The sequence below is a fragment of the Nansenia antarctica genome (genome assembly GCF_963989245.1).
Source record: "Nansenia antarctica genome assembly, chromosome: 16".
In the NCBI taxonomy this organism is placed as follows: Eukaryota; Metazoa; Chordata; class Actinopteri; order Argentiniformes; family Microstomatidae; genus Nansenia; species Nansenia antarctica.
The window spans coordinates 19,823,925-19,847,699 of record NC_137686.1 but is presented as its reverse complement, the minus strand read 5'-3'; the positions used below and the strand labels follow the sequence as shown (position 1 = coordinate 19,847,699).

The window sequence follows — 23,775 nt, the reverse complement described above, 5'->3', positions numbered from 1 at the left end:
TCCTTGTTATACATTTGTCATGACTTTATTTAGCAGAGATATCTCTCTCATGGTGAATAGATTATACAGATCTTCTCTGGTTTGCCAAATAAACTCTGTCATGTGCCTCAATTGATCACTCCTGTACCTGTATGTGCCTCCATAATAGTCATCATCATCACACCAAAGTAATACATTGGGAATCACCGGACCTAAAACATCTGCTACCCCTTCTCTCCGGTATTCCTCATGATCTTTCCGAGGCCTGTAGTGCCCCCTGGTGTACACTGCACACATAACTCAACTGAGTTATGACATTTCTGAAATGACTGAAACAAGGGATTTAATAATGACATTTCAACCAATGACAGATTAGAAGGACAGTCTCCCTGGAGTTATTTATGACTAAGTGCCTCACTCAAAGGGCACACTAGTGGTGGTGTTCCATTATTTGAACTCATGACCTTCTGATCACCTGTCCAACTCAATATTCACTAAGCCACCACTAACGAATCTGTTGACTGTTTTCCTACCAGTACATTGTAATATTGTTGCTGTTAGGAAAGATTTCAGATTTCTCCAGAGTTACTATATATTTATCATTTAATTGAATATGCTTGACAGTTCTTAGATCCATGACAAAAGTCAACACAAGTCATTCCAAAATGTTTTATTTTGTAAAGAGGGGAGACATTGAAGGAGTTGAGAAACATGGTGCTCTACTAAATGATAATATATTCAAATTTACATCATGACATTCAAGGGTGGTACAGTTGTCTGAATGCACTCAAAATGTCCACACACAAAATAAATCTTCATTCCAACTTGTTTTCTAAATGAAATGAAAATGGATAAAACGTTCATATAATATTATCAAATAAAAAAAATACGGTATCAACACAATATAAACCCTCAAGATGTTGGGGAAATAAAATCCGTTACATGCAGAATGTTGACTGATTTTGCGTTAATTTCTTGAGAAACATAAAACGAACAAAAACATCCCATCAAGATTGATGACTATTAACACAAAGTCAGTTAAATTTAGAGAAACATTGAGGCAACTCCATGTTGCCCATTGATTATCCTTGGAGTATTAACCCACAGGAAGAGAGCCATGGTTGTTTTAGTCCTTTATTATGTACTAGGTCAATAGGAAATATAATAAACTGCTATCATTGAGGACAGTGATATTGGCTAGCCATTACAAACAGTGCATGTGTTAGATGCCTAATGAAAATGATGAACCAAAAATAAATTACATTTCCAGAAACTACCCAACAAATGGAGACTGAATGGGGGTAAGAGGTGGTGGTGATGGTGGTGGGGGTTTGGGGGGGGGGGGCACATGTTCAAATAGATGTACAAACAATTGACCGGATGACTAGTCAATATACGGTGACAAGAAGAGCCCCTCTGGAGGTGTGGGTCCCAGAGGTATGGTAGTAAGAGTGAGTAAAAAGGTCCCAAAGTAGAAACTGCAGTCTATGTGCCATACCATAAAATGTAGAGGAAAAACACCCTAACACTCATCAATATGATGAGCAGCCAAGTCCCAAACCAAAGCTATGAAGTCTTTTATTTTTGCAGTCGAAAAAACAAAATTAATCGAAAAAACAAAAATAAAACACAAACGGAGAGAAAAAAAAATGTTTTGCAACTCCAGATTTTGACGTTTGAATGCAGAGAAAAAAATGAACTGCACGAGTTGTTGGGTGAGACACTCCGGCACAGGGGGTATTTTTAATTCCTGGAGCTAGACTTCTAATATCCAAAAGTACTGGTCTGAAGGACCCATGTTGGTCAGGGGTGTCCATAGAGACGCCTGCAGCAAAACGCCAAGAGAGCAGCATCCCAGCAGGCAGTCCTAAAGGGCGCCGCTATGTGCTTCCGGCCGCCTGGGTCTCTCCTCCCTCTGAGTTCCCTGTTGGCGTGAGAGAGAGAGGGGCACACTTAAGAACAGGCACCTGGGACAGTGATCTGTGAAATAATATTATATAATATAACACATTATTTGTGTGGGTGTGTGTTCCACCACAACTCCATGACATTCTAAACCTAGACACAGTATTGTTGGGCATTAGCTCTCTCAGTGTATTAAGAGGCATGGTGGAACGGTACGGTACACACACACATACAGTACACACACACACACACACACACATACAGTACATACAGTGTACATACAGTACACACGCACACGCGCACGCGCACACGCACACGCACACGCACACACACACACACAGTTTCCCCACTAACTGACCTGCAGCAGGAGTGGAGGCTGTGTTGGCGACCTCGTCCTCATCACTGTCCTCCTCGTTGGACTGGGGCACGTCAGCGCCCGGCATGGCTGCAGCCGGGGTCTCAGGCTCCTGGTCCGCCCTGCTCTTCAGAGCTAGGATACGATGATGCAGCGCCGCGGCCAGCTGGCCTGTGTCCTTCGAACTGGCCTGGAGGACACAGGGACAAGCACACACTGGTCAGACACACAGCCACTACATCTACCAATGCTGTCAGCGAACCGTGGTGTTTATACTACTATAATGTACTTCACTATCCATAAAGACTCGATCTACTTTCAACTTAAGTCACACACTAGTCTGTTGTATCCGTTAACTACGGATGGGATCTTTCGTTGACGGTCGACAGAGATGACGTGTCCAGTTGTAGTTTTTTTAGGAGCAGTCCGTTTAGAGAATTTAAAAAGTGTTGTTTGAGTTGCTAGGCTGCTTCAAATACTAGTCATAGTACCGTCATACTACATCGGTTTTTTGTGTTCTTATATACTTATACTATTCTTCATACTTATACTTTTTTGTGTCGCCAGGGCTTTAGGCTTAGACCTTTCCATTGTGTGTGTGTGTGCGCCTTTCCAAATAGTTTGATTATAGAGTTGAAACCTAACGTGACGAGGGTTAGCTATTATAATAATTAAGTAATGATGATGCTGTACCGATATTAGAAAGACTTTGACCCCCTGGTCCTCTGTGTCCAAGGCAGTGATGCGGACGCTCTTCTCGCCGGCCTTGTCCACCTGCATCTGAGGCCACAGCTTGGTGTTGAGGATCAAGCGCAGGCTGCCCTGGGTCCTCATCACTGGACAAACACAACCAGATACGTCTCAGGATCATCAGCCTCAAGCAGAGCGGATTTAAAACATTCACATTATTTCATTTATGCCAGTAAAGAATACTCAGGTCAGCTCTTTTTCCCATTGGTCACTGTTAACCAATCACTCTTATATAGCACCTTTATCCAAAGCTCTTTACAATGGCCTCTCATTCACACACACACACACACATTCACACACCAATGGCTGCAAGCTACCACGCAAGGTACCGGCCCGCTCATTGGGAGCAATTTGGGGTTCAGTGTCTTGCCCAAAAACACCTCGACAGGTAGACAGGAGGAGCCAACCGCCGACGTTGCGGCCATTAGACGCCAGCTCTACCTCCTGAGCCACAGCCGACCCGACGGGTGACCCTGCGTACCTAGACGAGACTGTAGATTTCCGTCGTCCGTCGACGTCATGTCGTTGAGTCTCAGGAGACCTCGACCTCGCTCTATCCACGACTGTGCAGCCTTGTCAAACACAAACAACTTGCATTGTATCTGAGGAGGCAGAAGACGAGCAATGTCACTTCTTGCACATTTTCCCACATTCATTACAGATCTAGTACATTTATATATCTTATTAGCCACAGAGACTAAATTGCCCAACCTGTAAAACGTTGCTCTCTGATTCCTCTCCAGTTTTAACTTCTACTTTCTCTAAGATGCACTTCTTGGCTGTGGCTTTGGTGTATGCTGCTGCAGACTCCTCCAGAGACTCCGTCACGCTGTTCACTGCAATGAAACACAACAGTATGAGTAGAGGCCAGAGGGTTTAGCATTGGGTTATGGTGGGGATGGAGAAGCCATTCAGACAGACGAAAGATCCAGAATGATTGCAAAAAGATAGAAAGTAGGGGAAGGCAGTAAAAAATGCCATCATTGGTCGCAGATGTGGCCGGTAAGCCCCACACAACAATCAGCTTTGACGAGAGCTAAATCCATTCAGATATGATTAACACGCAAGCACACAAAATATATAGAGAATATAATAGGGCTCATCCTTCACACACACATACAGAATATAATAGGGCTCCTTCTTCCCCTGATTGTATACATGCTGGGTGTGGTGGAACGGGGGGGGGGGGGGGTAATGAGAGGTGGTTTTTCTTACCCTTCTCCGGGGTGTTCTCCTGGGAGGAGGGTTCAGACACGGGGGCAGCTGGCGCCTCTTTACTCTCCTCCACTGACGACTCCCCGCCCTTAGGGGGACTCTGCAAACCACAGCACAAGTCAACCATGCAGCACCCCTATCTGGGTTCACCTAAGGTCTCGGTTCATGTCATTTCAATGGCATGTGGCCTTAAGCGAAAGAGACTGCTAATAAAACAACACCTACTCACCAGTACTCGCTCAGACATATTCTGTCCAAAGACAAACTTCGCCCCTGTGTCAGTATTGTTTGTGTCAGTATTGTTTGTGGCGTTCTTTGTGGCGTTCTTTGAACTGCAAAAAGGCCAAAATAAGACAGATTAGTCAGAGGACATTCCCAGAGCGGGCAGATTGTTTACCAGAGGAAAGGTCTGGGAGCAGTCGTGTACGATCCTACTCGGCGGACATGTTACCTGGGGGTGCTGATGTACTGTAAGAAATAATTAGTGCCCTCTTTCTGAGAATCTTTCGACTTGCCATCTTTACTGTTCTCTTTCACCTAGGGGGAGAAAAACAAACATTTGAAAAGACAGCGTAGTAATTCACTTGGGCTAAGAGAAATGTAACTAAAACAACTCAAATATTAACAAACCTGTACTTATCATTGATCATCTATAACAGCCACTTGTATTTACTATATTAATAATTAAACATTCATTACTAAATTACACATTACTCTTGAAAAATACGAAGTGAACGGCAAATAAATCAAAGGGGAAAAACCTTTGCTCTGTCTTTGATATTCTGCCCAAATACAAACGAGGACTCTGCAGATGAATCGTTCTCTCCACTCTCCTCTTTCTGTCCACTTGCATCATCCTCCTCCATTTCATCTTTCTACAGGACACAAATATAAAAAGGCATTATAAAAACCAAACAGCTAAAGGAGTATAGCAGTCTTGGAATAATGACATTCCAAACGCATCTGCTAAAAAATAAAAATAAAAACATTTCCCCAACATAATTATAATGTACCGTAGTTAACATAGACATCAAATGTACTTTAAGCACTCTACAGATGTACTTAAAGCACTGTACAGAGACCAGTTACAATATACCCTTCTTAAAGCAATAGCTCACTAGCCCTACCAATATGAAACACATGATGAGCACCCAGTCCCTGCCTGATGTTGGGTAACCTTCCCTCCCCCTCACCGGTGACTTGGCTGGGCCATCTGAGTGCTCTGTGTTGTTCAGGAAGATGGATTGTCCCTCTGATGTCCCATCTGATGACTTTTTCACTCCGTTGGTCCCACAGCTGGAGTCTACATTCATACAGATGGAGGGAGAGAGAGAGAGAGAGAGAGAGAGAGAGAGGGACAAACAGAGGATGAGTGTGTGTGTGTGTGTGTGTGTGTGTGTGTGTGTGTGTGTGTGTGGGGGGGGGGGGGGGGTGTGTGGGTGTGTGGGTGTGTGTCGTGAGCAGGACAGCGGCGTAACTTCAGTATTTACTCACTGGACTGGATCTTGGCAGGAGGGGCCTGGAGCAATGCTGGCCTCAGAACACTTCGCTGCTGCTCCTTGGGCTTCTGACTTGGGACACCTGGAAGAGAATCTGCTAATGGATTGGATCTGACTTGGATATCTTTAACATCACTTAATAGCTCCAGAGGTCCACTGTACAGTAGTCCATCCATGTCACGAATCCATCTACATTCATCAATAAACATATATTGTCCTTGTCTTTCCTATTTCAATGCAAGACACAAACACAGCCCGCACGACAACACACACCCACACCCAGACCCAAACCCAGACACACACCCGCACCCACCTGAACTAGGTGCCTGCCCATGGATAAGAGTTGGTGGTTTTAGACGAAATCCCACAGGCTTCTCTTCTGGTGAGGTGAAAACAAGAAAGGCAGAGTACGGGTTGTTAAGAGGGATGCCTAACGACAGCTTCTCTGTTTGTTGTCCTAGGTCGGTCTCTCCTTGGGAAATGGACTTGGCCCCCCGTCACACCTCCGTAACCCAAGGGCACGTTACCACAGCAACCCTTATAAACCCAGAGTTGCATTGCTGTCTGTACCCTATAGCATACCACGGATGCTTCAAAGGCCATTCTGTAATCCAATTTCCTACCTGAGCACTTGGCTAGGCTGTTTCATGTGTGTAGTCAGAAAATAGAAGTAAAAAAAAATACAAAATAAACACCACTCATATAATTGCAGGCCTACTTGCACCTCCAGACATCTTCGTGATCTTCAGAGTCATTATTTGAGGGATGCTATACCAATCACTGAGGAGGTAACTGTAACAATCCTCTGAGGAAGGTGTACTGCATATAAGCCATAGTGACAGGCAAGACTCCACGAGTGAAACCAATAGCAGTTTACAAGTCTCACCTGGCTCCGAGTCAGAATTTCCAGTTGGAGACTGGCAGAAACTTGAAGGCATGAAGACATTGTTCTTAGGAGCTGCAGAGGAAAAAAGACAGGCATTAAACACATCATACACAAGAGGAGCAGCAATGCCATACAAAACCACACAAACAAAACAGGGAAAAGCTTCTATGGATGAATCCTAAATCAAAGATTTGCTTCCTTACCAGAATGTGAGGGTGGGAAAAGTGTTAACGATGAAGTCCTCTCCCTTTTAACTGGAGGACAATAACCACCCTCGTCTTTGTCTGAATCTGACGGGAAGAAAAAAACAAACAAGACTTTAGTTGAATTGGTCAACAGTTTATGAAAGCGGGGCAGTTTAAAATGGCTACATTGAGCCCCCAATCTCAATTGTTTCAGCCAAGTAAGCTAAGACGTATAAGAACATCAACTTATAGACAATGTAGCTAAGGAATAAAATGTACCGTCTCCATCTTCCGCACTCGATCCATCAGCCGATCGCTGTAATACAAAAGCACTGAGTGAACCTGGTATTCCTCTCCGTCTTAAAAGTTACAACGTGGGTCAAATTATTAAGTGTTGAAGCAGACAAAACAGAATACTGGCCAGCTTACCTTCTGTGCTTTATCTTTTTGGAAAACAAAGACTGGTGGCGCTATGGCAGGCTTATCTGTTTGGTGAGGGAAAAAGGGCAACACACATTACAAAGGTTGGAGAGTAATCCGACTGAAATCCATCAATGACATCTGTCGGTTACATCATCTTCACAGCTTCACTTCTGTGGATTTCAATGTGGTGTTTAACACAGGCACCTCCTCATCCTTCTGCATCCCACTGTCAGGGTGCCATGAGCCACTCTGTCTTAAGGCATAATGAATGAGTAACCTATGACGAATGTAGACAACCCATTAATCCTGGCAGAGGTATGCTGCATACCAATGAAGAAATGTGAACAATACATGATCTGAAATACCAAAAGAAACTGCGGGACAAACATAATCATCTCATTTAACTCGTTTCCGTTATATTTCACAAAAACCGGGCCCACCACAGTTCACCAACACACATCATCCGAGTTCAGATATCTCTCTGAATAGAAGCCAGCTGGCCATGTTACAAACTTAGTGAATAAACATCTGACCAACGGAAGAAGGCTAAACTCGTTTCCCCCGTAAAAACAGCCTATGAAGGTTCAGACAACAAACATGCTTGCTTAAAATAGAAGGAACATGTCAGAGCATTGAAATAAACCATCCAGAACAAATGATGATTTCCCATGCAGGGCTACAGGATCGGTCAACAACACTGACCGTTGGTTTTAACTCATCGTGTGGGCCACAATGCTTTTGACTTGTTATTAAACATTAGCACATGATCAGCCCCACCCCCCACAGTATTTTTAGCTGTATTACAACAACTGCTGTCATAACAAGCAGTAGCTAGTGGACTAGCAAAATGAGCTAGGAACCAATGTGTATTTCTATTTTCTAATATAAGACACTACAAGCGAGTTACTTTACCATAGGTAGATATATAACCTTTAAGGGCTAATAAACACTGCCTTCACTACGTAGCTAGCTCTCTCTAACGTGTGGAGTTGCCAGTGAACTAATGTACGACATAGTTTAATGTTAGCCATAGGCTAGACCTAGACTAGTGTGAGTGGTTACCTCGCCTGCTAGCTAAGCAAGTTAACACTGACTTCAACAATAGCCACTTTTTTAGCTTTGACAGGTGGCTAGCTAATCAATATGTGTATTATATGTAACAATAACGTGTTAGCCGTGTGCTTTTGCAATGACGTCGAATTGAAATAGGAATGTGTTATGTTTTGATCACAGTGATTGCTGCTAGCTAAACTGCTAACTAGGATGTCCATCAACGTTAGCGAGACGAGCTAAACTATTGGGGAGCATTGGGAGGGAAATGTTCCAAGTGCGTCTATCAAACCAAAGCTCACGTTATTAGCTCAAACAAATGCAATCTAGGATACCAAGCGACATTTGACTTGAGCAAATTGCAAACTATATATATATGCATAGCTTTACTGTAGCTACTGTAACTAGCTAGCACCCAAAATCTGTCCTCATCCCCGCCTAAACAGAGCAGGCTGAGCAGAGCTACATGGGCTAGCTGCTACATTGGCTAGCTGATGCTACATGGGCTAGCTCCTCCTCCGTACCGGGGATCAGAGAAAAGGCTTGCGAAAGCCCGTTGGTTTTCTTTCTTATGCCACCGGAGCGAAACTAAATTCAGCGCTACACTTCTCTGAAAAAGGCTGTGAAACACTATTTTGTTGGTTTGACAATTGTGAACAGATACTTCAGCGGTTTCGTTGATAACCCGATAATAGTCTTTGTTTTGTTTCCTCGCACGGTCAATACTCACCTTCGTTTGCCAAGTCCGCCATTTTACTTTGCTCACACACCCACAAGCCACCGCGCATGAAATAAAAGTCCAGCAGGCCGGAAAAAAGCAGCTTTTCCTTTCAGGAATACAGTTTACAGTAAAAATGTCAAATGTTTAATACCACTGTGGTATGTCCTATGAACTATTATTATTATTATTATTTTTTCGTTTATTGGTGATTCGAAAAAAAAAAAATCTTACCCCATAGAGGCACAACAACTACGTCATATTTTGGATATTGCACATGTGTTCATCATCTGCGGAGAGCTTTCATACAGTAGGCCTATGTATGCTTACTTGACAACTTGGCAAATACTTTGGACTTGTTGGCAAATACGATGCCACTGGGATGTGTCCAGAGAGATGGAGGGATTTATTTGGGACCAACAGGGGCACCCAGGTCTACGGCCTACTTATCTTACATCCACCACTAGATGGCGTAGTGTAGTGTAGGTCATTCTTCATCATCATAACATGTATTACAAGACATGAGAATGATGTTCTGACAATGGTCCAAATAAGCAGATTGGAGTACCTTGGAGTAAGCCTAGTGCTACATTTCTAGAACTCCCTTCACCTATGTATTTACAAAATGCAAATTTATCTCATACAATAACAATAACTTTGTTCCCTGAAAGTACTATTTGGGAGTGAGACTCTCCTCATCATCAGACTTCCAAAGACAGAAATCTTACAGAGGCCTCACTAATTCTAAAATCCACCTGCAAGATGACCTCGTTCCTATGATAAGCGATGTTACCACCCTCCTTGATTTACTTGAATATAGAACAAGCAGAGTTTCACAATTGAGGAGAGAATCACAGTTGAACATTTCCCTGAAGGCAAAGCCCAAGCCACAGCATGTTCATACACTACTCAACTGCTTAACAAGACCCATCAAAGCCCAAAACGGAAGATGAAACCTTCCTGGGTTGTGTGCCATAAACAACACTGGATCATACTGATCCTATTACAACCCACACAGCCAATGTCTTCACCTCAAACATATTTTTGCATGAATCTTTCACTCAGTACAAGAACTGAGTATTCTTATCATGCATGTAAGCTCTGTTCGATTTGTTTGTATGTCCATCATCTATTGTAATAGAAATTAGTTTTCCAGGCACCAAAGATCATAGTATTCATATTCGCAAAGATCCCTTTGATATTTTACCTCACCACACCACCAAAGCTATTTATGTAACTTTAAAAAAATCTGGATCTTTTTCTCTCAAAACAAGAAAGAATCACCTCAAGAATGACTGCTGAACACTGATCGGCAAGTTGAAAAACACAGCAGTTCATCAACAACAATCAAAATATATATTGAAGGTACATCCCATTTACAAAATTGGTTTGACACAACTCACAAATTGTTGATCTGTATCAGTGGCTATTCCATATTTCATGCTGTATTGTATTGTCTTGGAGTGTCAATCATGACGTGCATGACAGCACTTTTAGTAAATACATGATGTCAGTGTTTGAACTCACCAAGACTTTTCTGTGCCAAAGTAAAGAATTCAAATAAAGAGAATTCTCTTCCATACTGATTAATGGCTTTACTGTTATCGCTTTTATCAAATGCATTCAAAATGACGACAACTATGAAGAGCAAAAATAACACATCACATTGTCTGTTGGAATGTTGAAGACAAGATGCATCTGTTTCATGCAACCTGAATCCGAGTTCTATTGGCGGTGGACCATCACCTTTGGGAAGTCTTGACAAATATGTCTCTGCTATTGTAAAAGTTCAATGCCATTAATCTATCAGGATCAGTGAATGTGCAATCATTACCAGGAAACAGAGCAACTCAAGCCAGCTTTATGCCCTTTTTGTTATTTGTAGTTCCTAAAACACTGCCATAACTTTGTCATATTAAAAAAAGCAACTAACAATATTACGATACAATAGATAGAACAGTGTCCGGAAATGCTTAGAGGTCTGAATCGTGTGAATAAATTGAAAGAAATTAGATTCATGTGAATCATTATTGTTTGATAGATAGAACTTATTGGCATTACAGCTTACTCTCACGTTCTGTGTGGCAACAGAAAGAGGAAATTCTATGTTTTGTTAAACAGTGTGAGACCACAGCTATTGTAGTAACCAGATCCAAAACAGGAGACCTCTGATGAGAGCAATACCCTGTAGGCAACAAAGACTAAAAACAGGCGCCTGAGATGCCTCATTGGGCAGTGATGTGATGGATGTGAAAGTGACAGAGCAGTGAACAACGCTATCAAATGTCCACTCAGAGCTGCCATATTCCCATTAATAATAACTGTTTCTAAGCTGCGTAAACCAATGGAAACAGCTTTCAAGCAGAAACATGAGCCAAGAGGCTCAACACAGAGGAGGACAATGATTTAACGACCATACTGACAGACGGTCCTTAATGTCTAAGAGTGCTTACAACTGAGTCTGTCAGAACATGATATAGCCAAAGGGGAGGAATGGTTTCCCACTTTTTTTTTTTTTTTTTTAATTTGTTTTTCAGATTTTATCCCTTTTTCACCCAATTTGGTAGCCAATTTAACCCAACTTAGCATCCAAATATCCCCTGCCTATTGCATTGGATCCGCCGCCCGACCCCGTGGCCGGCAGTCCCAGAGGAGGGCGCCAGGCAGACTAGGCTGACTGACTCCTCGAGCCCAGTACCGTTATTCCGGCACCCCAGGGGGCGGTGTTGCGCGACGGATCCTAGTCCAGAAATACTCCTATACCCCCCCTCGGAAGCGGCCGGCCAATATGCCGCTTCCCGTGTGCCTCGGCCATATTCTGGATCTGGCGAGCCGGGATACGAACCCCAGCCCCGGTGGGCAGCATGCACTAGCGGCCAGTGCGTAGACCGCTACACCACCGCGGGGCGGTTTCCCACTTTTTAAATCAATATTTAATGTATGTACTAAATGGTGTTGCTCTATCATACAAACTCAGTCTAGAAGTTGGCCCCTTGGTTGAATACCTTAGGGTTTCATATGAGGGACAAGCGATCTGGTATGGTGAGAACCATGCATTCATAACTTTAGATGTTTACAGTCCTCTCAAACCCCATTCCTGTGTTCTTCCCAGGGTTAGAGCGTAGCCTCTTTTTTTATAATGGAGATTTTCTCAGGCCATATTGATAACACTGCGATAAGATGTGTAATGGGTTTTTATGACCCGATAAAGGGATCATTCTTGCTGTATAACACGTGCTGGAGGACAGCCATTACTCCTGAAATGGTCCAGTCAGTGTGAAATCTATTCCTTATTGATTATTTTGCATCTTCCTTTACTAAGTAAGTCTGTATATGTCGCTATGGGCCAACTAAGTGCTTGATTTGATTTCGTCCCACTGGGCCGTGAGAGGTCATGGTAAACGAGATCAGGCGAAGCTAACGTGAGCCGACACAGCCTCCCAGCTAACCGAAAGTGTAAGAGAAGACACTCTCATATTACCATAATTTTACTGTAACAATAATAATAATGTAATAATAATAATAATAATAATCTATTACATTGATAAAGTGCTTTGAATTATGCAACAATAATCTCAAAGTGCAGAAAATGAAAGATAAAATAAATAATAATAAAAACTAAAGCAAAACAAATATTAAAAAACATACAATTGAATGTTATTGTAAGACATGTATGTCTGTGTGCTTATTACAGTAGAATATGCACATGCAGTTCCAACTCATATACTGTATGCACTGTCAGTATACTGTACACTCCATTGAACTGTATTTGTCTTATGTAATGTAATAACCTGTTATATCCGAAAAATACAGTACAATGGTGTGTACACTTTTTGAGTTTGGATTAGAAAAACATACTATTCCCCTGTAACACCTGATCCACAGCCTCAGTCACCCTCCCTATTAGACAACTTGACAATTCAAAAAGCAAAACTAAAGCTCTCTTCATGTCAGGTTTGATGCGTTTGTGTTGATGTTTTATCCCCCAAAATGATGAAGCAACCAAGTTCTTATTTCATCCTTGTTTATAGTGTGTTACATAAGACCATGCATTTTGTGAATAGTGCATTTTGTGGGGCATTAATCTAGTACACGTTATGTAGTAGTATAGACAATAGATTACATATTTAGTCAGCCTTTTCATGTAAAAGCTATGCATGTTAAAAAACTTGAATTGAACTTGAATTAATCATTTAATGGGGCAATTTTACTTTCAATTCATTAGATGGCTTTTCTGCTTCAAAGAAAAGTAACATAATGTGTGGGGGATTTAAACCATAATTGTATTCACAATGACTAACCTGTGTCTAAATGATCAGACAGATCTATACAGTACTATGTTGTTGAGCACTTGACCTTACCCCTCAACACACTACTTAACCACTTAACACATCCTTGGCCCCAATGTGCATGCGCTCTGCTCAGCACTATTTGCTGAATCAAATTGGGACACAATCTATTTCTTAGTATCGTTTCACCATAGTTTCATATCATATTTGATTGTAGCATTAGGTGAGGGGGGGGGGGGACTCTGTGAACAAGAATCATAGTAATGATATGCCAAACCCAAAAGCTGAAAAAGAACTTGCTCAAGTACAAAGGTGTGTGGTGGGCGTATTCAGGTAACGTGATCACAGGCAGAGCCCTATAAGAGTGCCTCCCCTGCACACTGTAGCAGAAACAAGGACACAGCTGCACAATAAATACATCATATTCTCCTTCAGAATTATGTGAGTAGTCCTGATAGCTGTTTGAAACTGAACTTTATGATGATACCCTGAACACATTTAACACATTTGCACATGCAAATATTGTTGCATTCTTTTTAGGACATGTTGAATGTTATAGCATGTTTTACAGCTTAGTGTTATCAGGGAAACACATCAGTGGTTCAGTTTAAATGTATCTTTCAACGTGCACATATTTAGTGCCTAGTGGAATATTATGAATTTAGAAAAGGCTGTAACAATTACGATGGATTTCCTGTATAACTGAACTGAAAAAGCATTAAGTTTACTCTATTTGAAGGGCAATCAAAATAACACCTATTGGGAAATGTCTAGAAATATTAGAACACTAATGTTTTAGTATTAGTATTCTTGAGGTAGTATTTAATGAGGTAAATATCAATACTAGTATTGGGACACATAAAGCAAATTTTCCCCCAGTGAGAGGGTTTTTGATAGACATTGTACAAGGTTCAAGGTTTGTGACTACAGCGTAGGAGTATTGGTGTTAAACTGGCACAGATTGATAAGGTTTATGGTGTGTACACAATTTGATTCAGTCCTTTACTACTTTGCAGAACCACAACGACAGATCCAGCCATGCGGTTCAGTGCACTGTTCTTCCTCCTCATCCTAACCTGCCTCTATCTCACCCTGGCACAAGGTAAGCCAGTATAAATACATTTCAATCCACCGGTCATAGATTGATTGTCCCAAAAGTAGTATTATACAGAGAAAGCTATATACGATCGGTGATCGAAGTCTCCTACTGCACCTTTGTTTGGACATGATAGCATTGGTTGTACTTGATGGCATGAAAAAATGATTGATTTGCTTTTTATTGCTTTTTTTATGATTACTGCATGTACCCAGTATAGGTCAGAAACATGCTGTTTTTCAGTTTTGTTGAGAGATTCTGATAATCACTGTGTGACTAAGATAGGGATATTGAAATCTAACTGTCCCTAAGGGTCCTATGAGGACTGCTGTATGAGATATGCCAGAGGGGTCAGGAATAGCCACAAGAAGATGGTGAAGAGCTACAGGAGGCAGGAGACAGATGGAGGATGCAACATCCCTGCAATAGTGTAAGTCCAGTGAATACACACAAGAGGGATACACCTTGGTCCTTGCTGCAGTGGAGACTGGTGGAGATAGAAATGGGAGGACGGGCTCATTGTAAACCATGAAATGGAATAGGGAATGGTATCAAACGTGTGTTTAATACCATTCCTCATTCCATTCCATTGCCATCCAACTCCCCACACTGACTATACACAGTGGAGGTTCATAAGTTTACTCATTACATTAGTCATTGTGTTCTAGGTGTTGGTCTAACTTTCCTTTTCCATCACTTCCTCATTAGGTTCAGCATGAGGACAGGACGCTTGTTCTGTGCTAATCCGAAGGAAAAGTGGGTTACGGACCTGATGCAACAGGTTGATTTCAAGAAAATCAAAAAGGTGATTGACCATGAAAGAGAACTTCTCCCGTAATAGTTTTAATGGAAAACAAAATCAAGAACATCATACTTGAACAGATTTCTTTCTTTTACAGACCAACAGAAAATCAAGGAGAGGCTGATGGCAAGAGCTCTACCCTGGGGATCTTCTATGCTACAGTACATCCATTCATCCCCTGGAATGAGGGGTCTTATTCTGTATCAATATGGATTTTATCTTGTCACTGGGAATTTTGATGAAGGTGGAAATCTTTAATTTTTGGGGATACCAGGTGTTTATTTCTTGTTCTAACAAAATCTAGTCAACAGGACTTAGTGAGCCATCCACACATGTCCCTCTTAATCCTCACAGCTTCTTTACTGTAAATACATTAATTCATTCTTCTAGCATTGTGATGTCTATAGGTTTAGCATGGATTTCATGAGACTGATTTTGACTAGATTTTGTTAGAACAGGAAATAAACACACTGGAGTTTAGGTGTCCCACATTACCCAATGTCCCAGATTGCCTGAATTCATCCTACTGGGAAAGTTCCAGATGCCTTCAACTCTTTACTGTGCAGTAGTTAAAGCTTTTTTGTTATAAAAACATTATAAAACAAATATTGATGACAGTATACGACTCGTCACTCCAGGTTATGAATGGATCTACTGTAGCAAAGTTAATTCAGTGCCAGCAACTTGTCTTGTCTGTTTTGTCTTTGAATGGTTTTGTTACATAGGCCTAGTTGTTATTTTTGTAAAATCCACCCCACAACCCCCCCCCCCACGCAAAAAAAAATACACATTCAACATTTCACCAACAATGATGAATAAACTTGCTTACACCCTTTCTCTGCAGTGTTTGAGGTTAATGTCAACTATGAGACAAAAACAAGACAAAACAAAGTCCTTTCTGGGTTAGGGTTAACACATTGGCACACATATTATTATTTTATTTTATTAACTTGATTATATCATAATAATAATAATATTAATAATAATGATCACTTTTTATTTGTATAGCGCTTTTCCTACAAACGTTGCAGCTCAAAGTGCTCCAATCATTATATAATCATAATTTAATTATTTAGTCATATAAAGGTTAATCAGACGTTTTTATGACTAGTAGTATATTTCTTACAGGAGCCACGCAATTTATGACAGTGTCATAGTCTCTACACTTTCACTTTTGACGAACAATGGGTCTTTATATGTTTGGTTACCACAGGTCAGGGTAATACTGTACAAATAAAATTGATGTATAACTTTTCTTATTGCATAACCCTTTGAAGGGTTTGTAGATAATATAACTTTGCACAACAAAGAGACTTATCCATAGCAATACCAAGTCATGTGATAAGGGCCGGAATTTGGAACAGAAGGATACATGCAAATCTTTCAAGTAAGGCTTAATCAGTATTCAGCCTTAATCACGGTCAAAGATTTAAATGGGATTTATACAAAAACTGACACTGCATTAGTCTCTGAACATAACAAAACTGTATTGAGAGTGATTTGTGTGTCCCACAAAATATGTATGAAGCAAATGAACCACCGGCAGTACAGCCCTATCTAAAAGATACCACACTAGATTTTCTCACCATTGTACAGTACATGTTCATTCACATACTATGTTTTCGAGCCCATATTTTGTAACTAGAGTTGTTTAAAATCCAATACTTTTTTTCACCTTGGGTACCATGGGTACTTTCACATCCCCAACGGAGCATGATAGAAGCTGAGACATGCAGCGTGTGATACAATCTCACTGGGTGTCATATCTTTGAACCTGGCTGTCAGTAAGATTTATCACTTCTAGTCATTGGTGCCTCAAAGACTCCTGAACTTGCAAAGCCCAGAAATAGTAGAGTCACGACTCTACTAGTGTGGTGCAGCTTCGGTGTTGATGTGAGGTGCTAATATCCTTCCCATTTGTCTTGTTTATGCCCTTCACGGAAGTTAAATGTGGTCATTGTGTACAGAAGGTAGGTCGGTTTTGGGGTATTGACATTATGTGATAAGGGAAAATAAACATTGTAAATAATTAGCAACAATATAGGTTAAAGGCATCATAATGATTTGATTGGAAAGGAATATCAATTTAATGATTAATTTGTTGGAAAGGAAAAGCAAAAAAAAAAATGTTTTACCAACAGTGGAAAATACTGTTGCTGTTACCTGTTCGTGTAATGGTTGTCATTAAATTGAGTTTCAAAAGTAGGCCAGTCAGCTGTGAAAAGTGGGACAGATTTGTAACTGGTGCACTCAGGAAAGAACTTAATTGTGTCTGTGTATGGTGCCAAATTAGCCGCAAGGCTGCACTGACAGCTAAACTGGCACCTTACAATATGCAATTGTACCACAAAACAACACACCACAACATAACAGCATTAATATTAATGGCCATTGCTAATTGCTGATGGTGACTTTCACAGATAGGAATTCCCCATCTTCACAGGGGAAGGAATCAGGTTACAGCTGGAAAAGTTGTAATCAAAGACAGCCCTAAAGAATGCCTTCTATTATGTCTGCTCTAACACGCAGGGGCATTATCAGGTGGTTGGCCAGTCTACAGGGCAGCATTTTATTTGTTACATTTTAACCATTTAGCAGACGCTTTTATCCAAAGCAATTTTATAGGTACAGTCTCCCTGGAGTCACTTAGGGCTAAGGGCCTTACTCAAGGGCACGCTAGTGGTGGTGTTCCCTGGTCAAATCCAGGGATTTGAATTTATGACTTTCTGGTCACCAGCACAACTCACTATCCACTAGGCCATCACTACCCCTAGTGCAGCAATTCGACACTGTTAAGCAGCAAGCCGTGGAACGATAGGCTGAGTGAGCGAGTCGTGCATTTGACTAGAAGATAGATACGGCTGTAATCTACATTGAATCTATTGAATCTACTGAAACAACATCCACGCTTGAGATAGATAACAGCAAACAGAAGGGATGCCAAGGAAAATTCAGACAGTGTTTTAGTCAAGTCAATCAAAATCAATCAATCAATCAATCAATCAAACTTTATTTATATAGCACAAGCCATACATTGAATGCAGCTCCAAGTGCTGAACATAAAAACAATAGTAAATAAAACACAACACAATAAAACAAGAGCTAGGAGTTAGGAAATAGATAAAAATACAACACAATAAAACCAGGAATAAAACAAGAAATAGGAGGTAAGAAATAGGAGTAAAAGTGCAAGTTGAGATAAGGAGGACTTGAGGGTGGCAGAGAGTGTGGATATTTTTTTAAAAGAACGTTTAAAACACACGTTTTTAGCCTGGCCTTTACCTAGTGTCTTTGTCAACTTGCACTTTTACCTCTATTTCTTATCTCCTAATTTTTTGTTTTGTTTTTTGTTCTTTGTTTTATTCCTGGTTGTATTACTATGTCTATATTTCTTATCTCCTATACCTCTTGTTTTATTGTATTGTGGTTTATTTACTATTGTTCAGCACTTGGAGTTGTGTTTAATACATGACTTGTGCTGTATAAATAAAGTTTGATTGATTGATTGATTGATTGATTGATTGATTGAAAAGCGTGTTGAAAAGATTCTACAACTTACCAGTGCAGCAATTTTAAAACAGGTGTAATGATGTCCTTCATCAGGTGTAATGTGTTCTCTTCTTCAGTTCCGACATCAGTTGATACCCAATGACTAAAAGTCACCTTGTTTTATTACTCACTAACAAAGTCTTTGTTTAACATGTGTCAGACTAAATTAATATTTAGAAATATATATGTATGATATAGTATTTACATACTATTACAATAAACTCTGATTGAAGTTTGAGTAGGCCTACCTAAAAAAATCCCCCCAAAAATCTGTGATGAATCAGTGAAACATATTTTGGTAATTTATGTCACTTATTTCCCGTATTATTAACACTCCATTGGTTTCTTGAGCACAATTTAGATGCAGGGATTAAGACACATCCTGGGTCAGGAGAGATTTGACAGAGAATTTGGTGGTGAGTTTGGATCTCCCTGTATGAAAGGCCCCCTGCTGGATGCTAGTGGAATGTTCATGTTAATATACCCATTTCTGATGCACTCGTAATTTTTCAAGCAAACACTTTTTTTTTTTCAAACTACATTTTTCTTTAATGTGATAACAATATAATTTCAGTGAAAAACATGAGTGTTATAGAAATCTCAAAAACATAAATGACATATCAAATATCAGATCAAATCAAGAATGTAGATAAACCAGTAGACCAGTAAACCAGTAGATAAAATCACAACTCCAAATATAAAAACATCCTTCATTAAGGCAGTTCTTGCAAAAATTGTTTGTAATGTCCTTGTGTGTATCCTATTGAGTCTCCTCTTTCACAGAAATACCTTTTGTACTTGTAACACATTTTGAATAAAAGTGCCTGTTACTTCATGACATACAATACAACCTGCTTCTGAATACCCCTGCATAGCCTATCCAGTCAGACAGCCTTGATACTGTATGTAGGTGGGTCAATCTGAACATGCTTGATACTGTATGTAGGTGGGTCAATCTGAACAACTTGTCAATCTACATGATGACACACACGGCAGATGGGCCATGTTTCACCATGGCTAATGTATTCTCACACCAATTCCTCTTGTTCTGGAACTCTCTGTGACAGACGGTGCTGTATTTCCCTGCCTCCACCGTCTTGCTCTTGTGGATGCGGTGCATCAGGATCCGGTAGGCCCCCGTGACTGGGCTCCTCATGTCCGGGCAGCCGCCGTCCTTCAGATGGGCCTCGCTGATGCCCAGGTCCTCCAGCGCTGCCTTGACATCCAGCTCGTCAGGGCCGAGGATCCGGCTGGGCTCTGCCAGCTGGGCAGCGGTGAGGCGTGCAGTGGGGGGGTAGTCCTGGGGGTAGTCCATCCCCTTCAGCCACGCGCTGGCCATAATCCGAGTCACACTGAGGCGGTCGACGGGCTGTGCCTTCAGGATGCCCTTGATGACCTGCTGGCAGGGCTCGGGCACGTAGGCCGGGATGCTGTAGGACCCCTGTACGATGCAGCCCCTGAGCTTGCTATGGCTGGAACCGTTGAAGGGCAGGGTGGCGGTCACCAGGAAGTAGAGCAGGACGCCCAGGGCCCAGAAGTCGACATACCGGCCCACGTAACCCTGATCCTTGAAGAGCTCTGGGGCAGCGTAGGGCGGGGAGCCACAGAAGGTGGTAAGGACCTGGGTAGGAGTGCTGATGACGGTGCTGAAACCAAAGTCACCCACTTTGATGCAGTAAGCGGGCGTGTAAAAGATATTCTCTGCCTTCAGGTCCCTATGGACGATATTGTTATCGTGCTGAAAACGAAACAAGAGAGGAAGGAAATATATTGAAACATTATTCATCGCAGACATTAAATGGAAGGAGTGGGGATGTGGGTCAGTGTTAATAGTTAAGTTGAATGAGGAAACAGTTTGCACAGCACAAGTACAAAATAACAATATTTATCAATTGTACCAATAGTATGCTAAGACCCAATAATAGATAGTATTATCGCCAAAATGTTATTAGCGTTCTTAACTGACCATATGTTTGACTGCTGATAGGATTTGGGCGAAGACGAACTTGCTCTCCTGGTCGGACAGGCGCCCCGTGTTGCAGATACGTGAGAACAGCTCTCCTCCGCTGGCGTACTCCATCACCAGGTACAGGTGCTTAAGGGTCTCCACCACCTCATACAGGCACACTATGTTAGGGTGGGCCAGTCTCTCCATGCAGGAGATCTCTGAGGCAAACAGCACGTGCGACTTCTTGTCCAGACGGTCCTTATCCAGGATTTTGACCGCCACTCTCTCTGGGCGTCACAATATGACCGGGAGAGACGGGAAGGGACAGAGAGAGAGAGAGTGAGAAACACAGTATCAAGATGGTAAACGTGATTCCCTAAGATCGTTCTCTATGCTCTTTCTCTCGCTCTTTCTCTCTCCCTGTTCTCTATCTTTCTGTGTTTATTAGTATGCTTAAACATGCAGTACACAAGCTACACGTGCAAGTCTCAAATCTGCTAGGATTAACGAGTCTCTAGTCTAGATGGATTGTCTTCCGACATCTGGATTAACCTATTTTGAGCTCCTCCAGTCTTGCAAGAGGCAAGGTGGGATGCTGTCATTTAATTCACGGACTGCACTTATATAGAAGCTACCATGCAAGGCGCCGGCCCGCTCATTGGTAGCAATTTGGGGTTTCAGTGTCTTGCCCAAGGACACCTCGACATGTGGCCAGCCGGGATTGAACCGCCGAACTGCCAACCTTGCGATCATTAGACGCCGGCTCTACCTCCTGAGCCACAGCCGCCCCATACTTCTGGAGCCCCCACTTCATGAGAAGAGTCCGCGTGAGAATAGACTCCTAAGCATTGAATGTTAAGTTAGGTAAGGTACCTGCTAGTAGATAGATAGATAGATAGATAGATAGATAGATAGATAGATAGATAGATAGATAGTTACATCAGCTCAGACCAAAAAGAACAACAACTAAATAAAGTGACAACAATACAAAATAATGATAGACCTAATAGACTGATTCAGATTCAGATTCAGATAACGTTTATTGCCATTATGCTTGACACATATAGGTTTGGCATTACAGAAGGTGCATTTATGCTTTTTTCACATATATATGAACAAAACAAGTACAATACAAATGCAAAAACAGGCAAAAACAGGACAACACAGGCTAGAGGAAACCTTAGGATTTAACATCCTCCAGCCTGACTCTGATCATCCCACTCGAGCCAGCCGGAGGAGGAGTTGTACAGTAGTAAAGTAGTAAAGTAATAAAGCAATAACGCCATATTAAAATGTATTCTTCTACTCTAGGACACAGTCAGGGGTGCCATAAACTGGATGGTCATGAGAAACCGAGTCGGTCACAGTGTTTCTATTCAATAAACACATGACAGAAACAACTAGATAAAGTAGAGGGCTAACTATGTCATGTAAAATGAACCTTATCACAGTCAGAGTCACAATGGTTCAATTCAATGACACCATGTTACCTTGAGGGCACATAACGGATTATGATCCATGTCAACAATCTATCTAAGTATAGGGCTCCGTCTCACCTTTTGTCAGGTCATGAACACCCAGCCTGACCTGGGAGAAGTTTCCGGAGCCTATCTCCCCTCGGAGCTCATAGAAGGCCACCCGCCGCTCCAACATCAAGTCAGTTATCCTCTTCTCAGAGTGAGACAGGTCATAGACGGCTTTCTCAAACACTGTACGTTGCTTCTGCTCCTCCTCAGCCATGGACGACTTCAGCATGTTCTCCTTGTTCTTCTCCGTCTTCCCATTCTCCCCCTCTTTCAAGGACGTCAAATAGAACACCTCTCCATTGCAGGCCTTAGTCACTAAGATCACAGGGAGGGAGGAAGGGAGGAAAGGAAGGGAGGAAGGAAGGAAGGAAGGAAGCAAGGAGAGAACATTATAAAACATAAAATACACTAAAATACAGTCCAATACCACAAATTGGGAAATAGTGCCATGATGTAAAAGTACCGGTACTCACATAGTACATCCTTTCTCTGTCTTGTTATTCCTCAACGTTTTTACGCTGTTCTTGTTGTTCAGACATGATGATCTGGGTTTGCTTCCCTGGACACACAGAAATCCTTGTAGCCTATGGCAGTTTGATAATCAGTCGCTATGAGACAGGAGAGAAGTACTTCCCATAGAGGTTGACTGAAACAAGTGGCCCTACACCCGGATTCATCAAAAAACATAATGTCTGAAGCTGATCCATTCATGAAGTGTTATTTCTCTGTAAATAAACTGCTCCTGTTGGATGTGAATCGTCTTTGACCACTGTCTTCTGAGGAGAGTTGTGACGGCCACACAGCCTCTCCTGTAAAGCAGGAAACACTCTCCGTCTCTCTGTCCTCCTCTCCCTCCCTCTCCCTCTCTCCTCCTGGTCTGTCCTGTGAGAGTGTCGTGAGCCAGCAGCCAGCGCACTGTTTCATCCTCTGTAATCCCTGTGAGGGACTCCTCCCTCCCACCCAAACAGACCTGTTGATACTTATGTGAGGGAACAGAGATTAGAATTGTGTGTTGTCCATGTGTATCATTCAACAGTTCTCCAAAATGCAGTTTAGCTAATCTAATCTAACCAGAAATGCAAATAGTGATATAAAAGCTGAGCTGTATGAACCCGCCCACCTAGGCCTGGTTTAGGAGTTATCAAGCGCTCAGCATGAAGATGAGCTGGGATTCATACTGCTGCTGGCTCAGAGATAATCTGACTCAAGAGTACACACGTGCAGGGTTACATCGGCCCAGACACGCCTACTTTATAATTCAATACTACAACGCAGATTTAATCTAAACTGCAATGGCAATAGCATGGATGGAGTGAGGCTTGGCTTCTTTTTTATGGGGAAGCACCATAATCTGTTTCTTGCACGGATAAAGAGGATGAAGAGGTAGGATTTCAACTGTGAAGCGTAACAATAACACATTTTGCAGTGACACACAGTACAGTACAGACCAGATGTTTGGGCCATGAACGTGAACTAAAAAGGAGAATCTACATTTTGGGAGGGAGTACTTGATGACAGGAAAAGAGAGCGATGTCTTGCTTGTAAATTCAAGATCATTTCCACAGTAAAGGTGCAGAACTATGTTCTTTTAACATACACT

At 41.7% G+C, this 23,775-nt stretch overlaps 2 protein-coding genes across 2 annotated transcripts; both read right to left on the bottom strand.

Moving 5' to 3' along the window:
* Positions 1–668: 668 nt before the first annotated feature.
* ranbp3b (RAN binding protein 3b) lies at positions 669–8,999 on the bottom strand (the record flags this gene model as incomplete). The annotated part of the gene is made up of 17 exons (XM_080546998.1): positions 669–1,903; positions 2,243–2,429; positions 2,933–3,075; positions 3,471–3,591; positions 3,701–3,825; positions 4,205–4,304; positions 4,434–4,536; positions 4,656–4,741; positions 4,966–5,079; positions 5,398–5,507; positions 5,699–5,785; positions 6,017–6,082; positions 6,590–6,661; positions 6,793–6,879; positions 7,054–7,090; positions 7,204–7,259; positions 8,978–8,999. The coding sequence occupies 17 exons, from the start codon at positions 8,997–8,999 to the stop codon at positions 1,860–1,862; spliced, it is 1,560 nt and encodes a 519-aa protein (XP_080403124.1). The 3' UTR covers positions 669–1,859.
* A 10,675-nt stretch (positions 9,000–19,674) lies between these two features.
* Positions 19,675–22,714, bottom strand: LOC308172086 (serine/threonine-protein kinase NIM1-like; the record flags this gene model as incomplete). Its single annotated transcript, XM_080546997.1, has 4 exons — positions 19,675–20,439; positions 20,668–20,936; positions 22,206–22,490; positions 22,693–22,714. The coding sequence occupies 4 exons, from the start codon at positions 22,712–22,714 to the stop codon at positions 19,675–19,677; spliced, it is 1,341 nt and encodes a 446-aa protein (XP_080403123.1).
* Between the last annotated feature and the right edge of the window lie 1,061 nt (positions 22,715–23,775).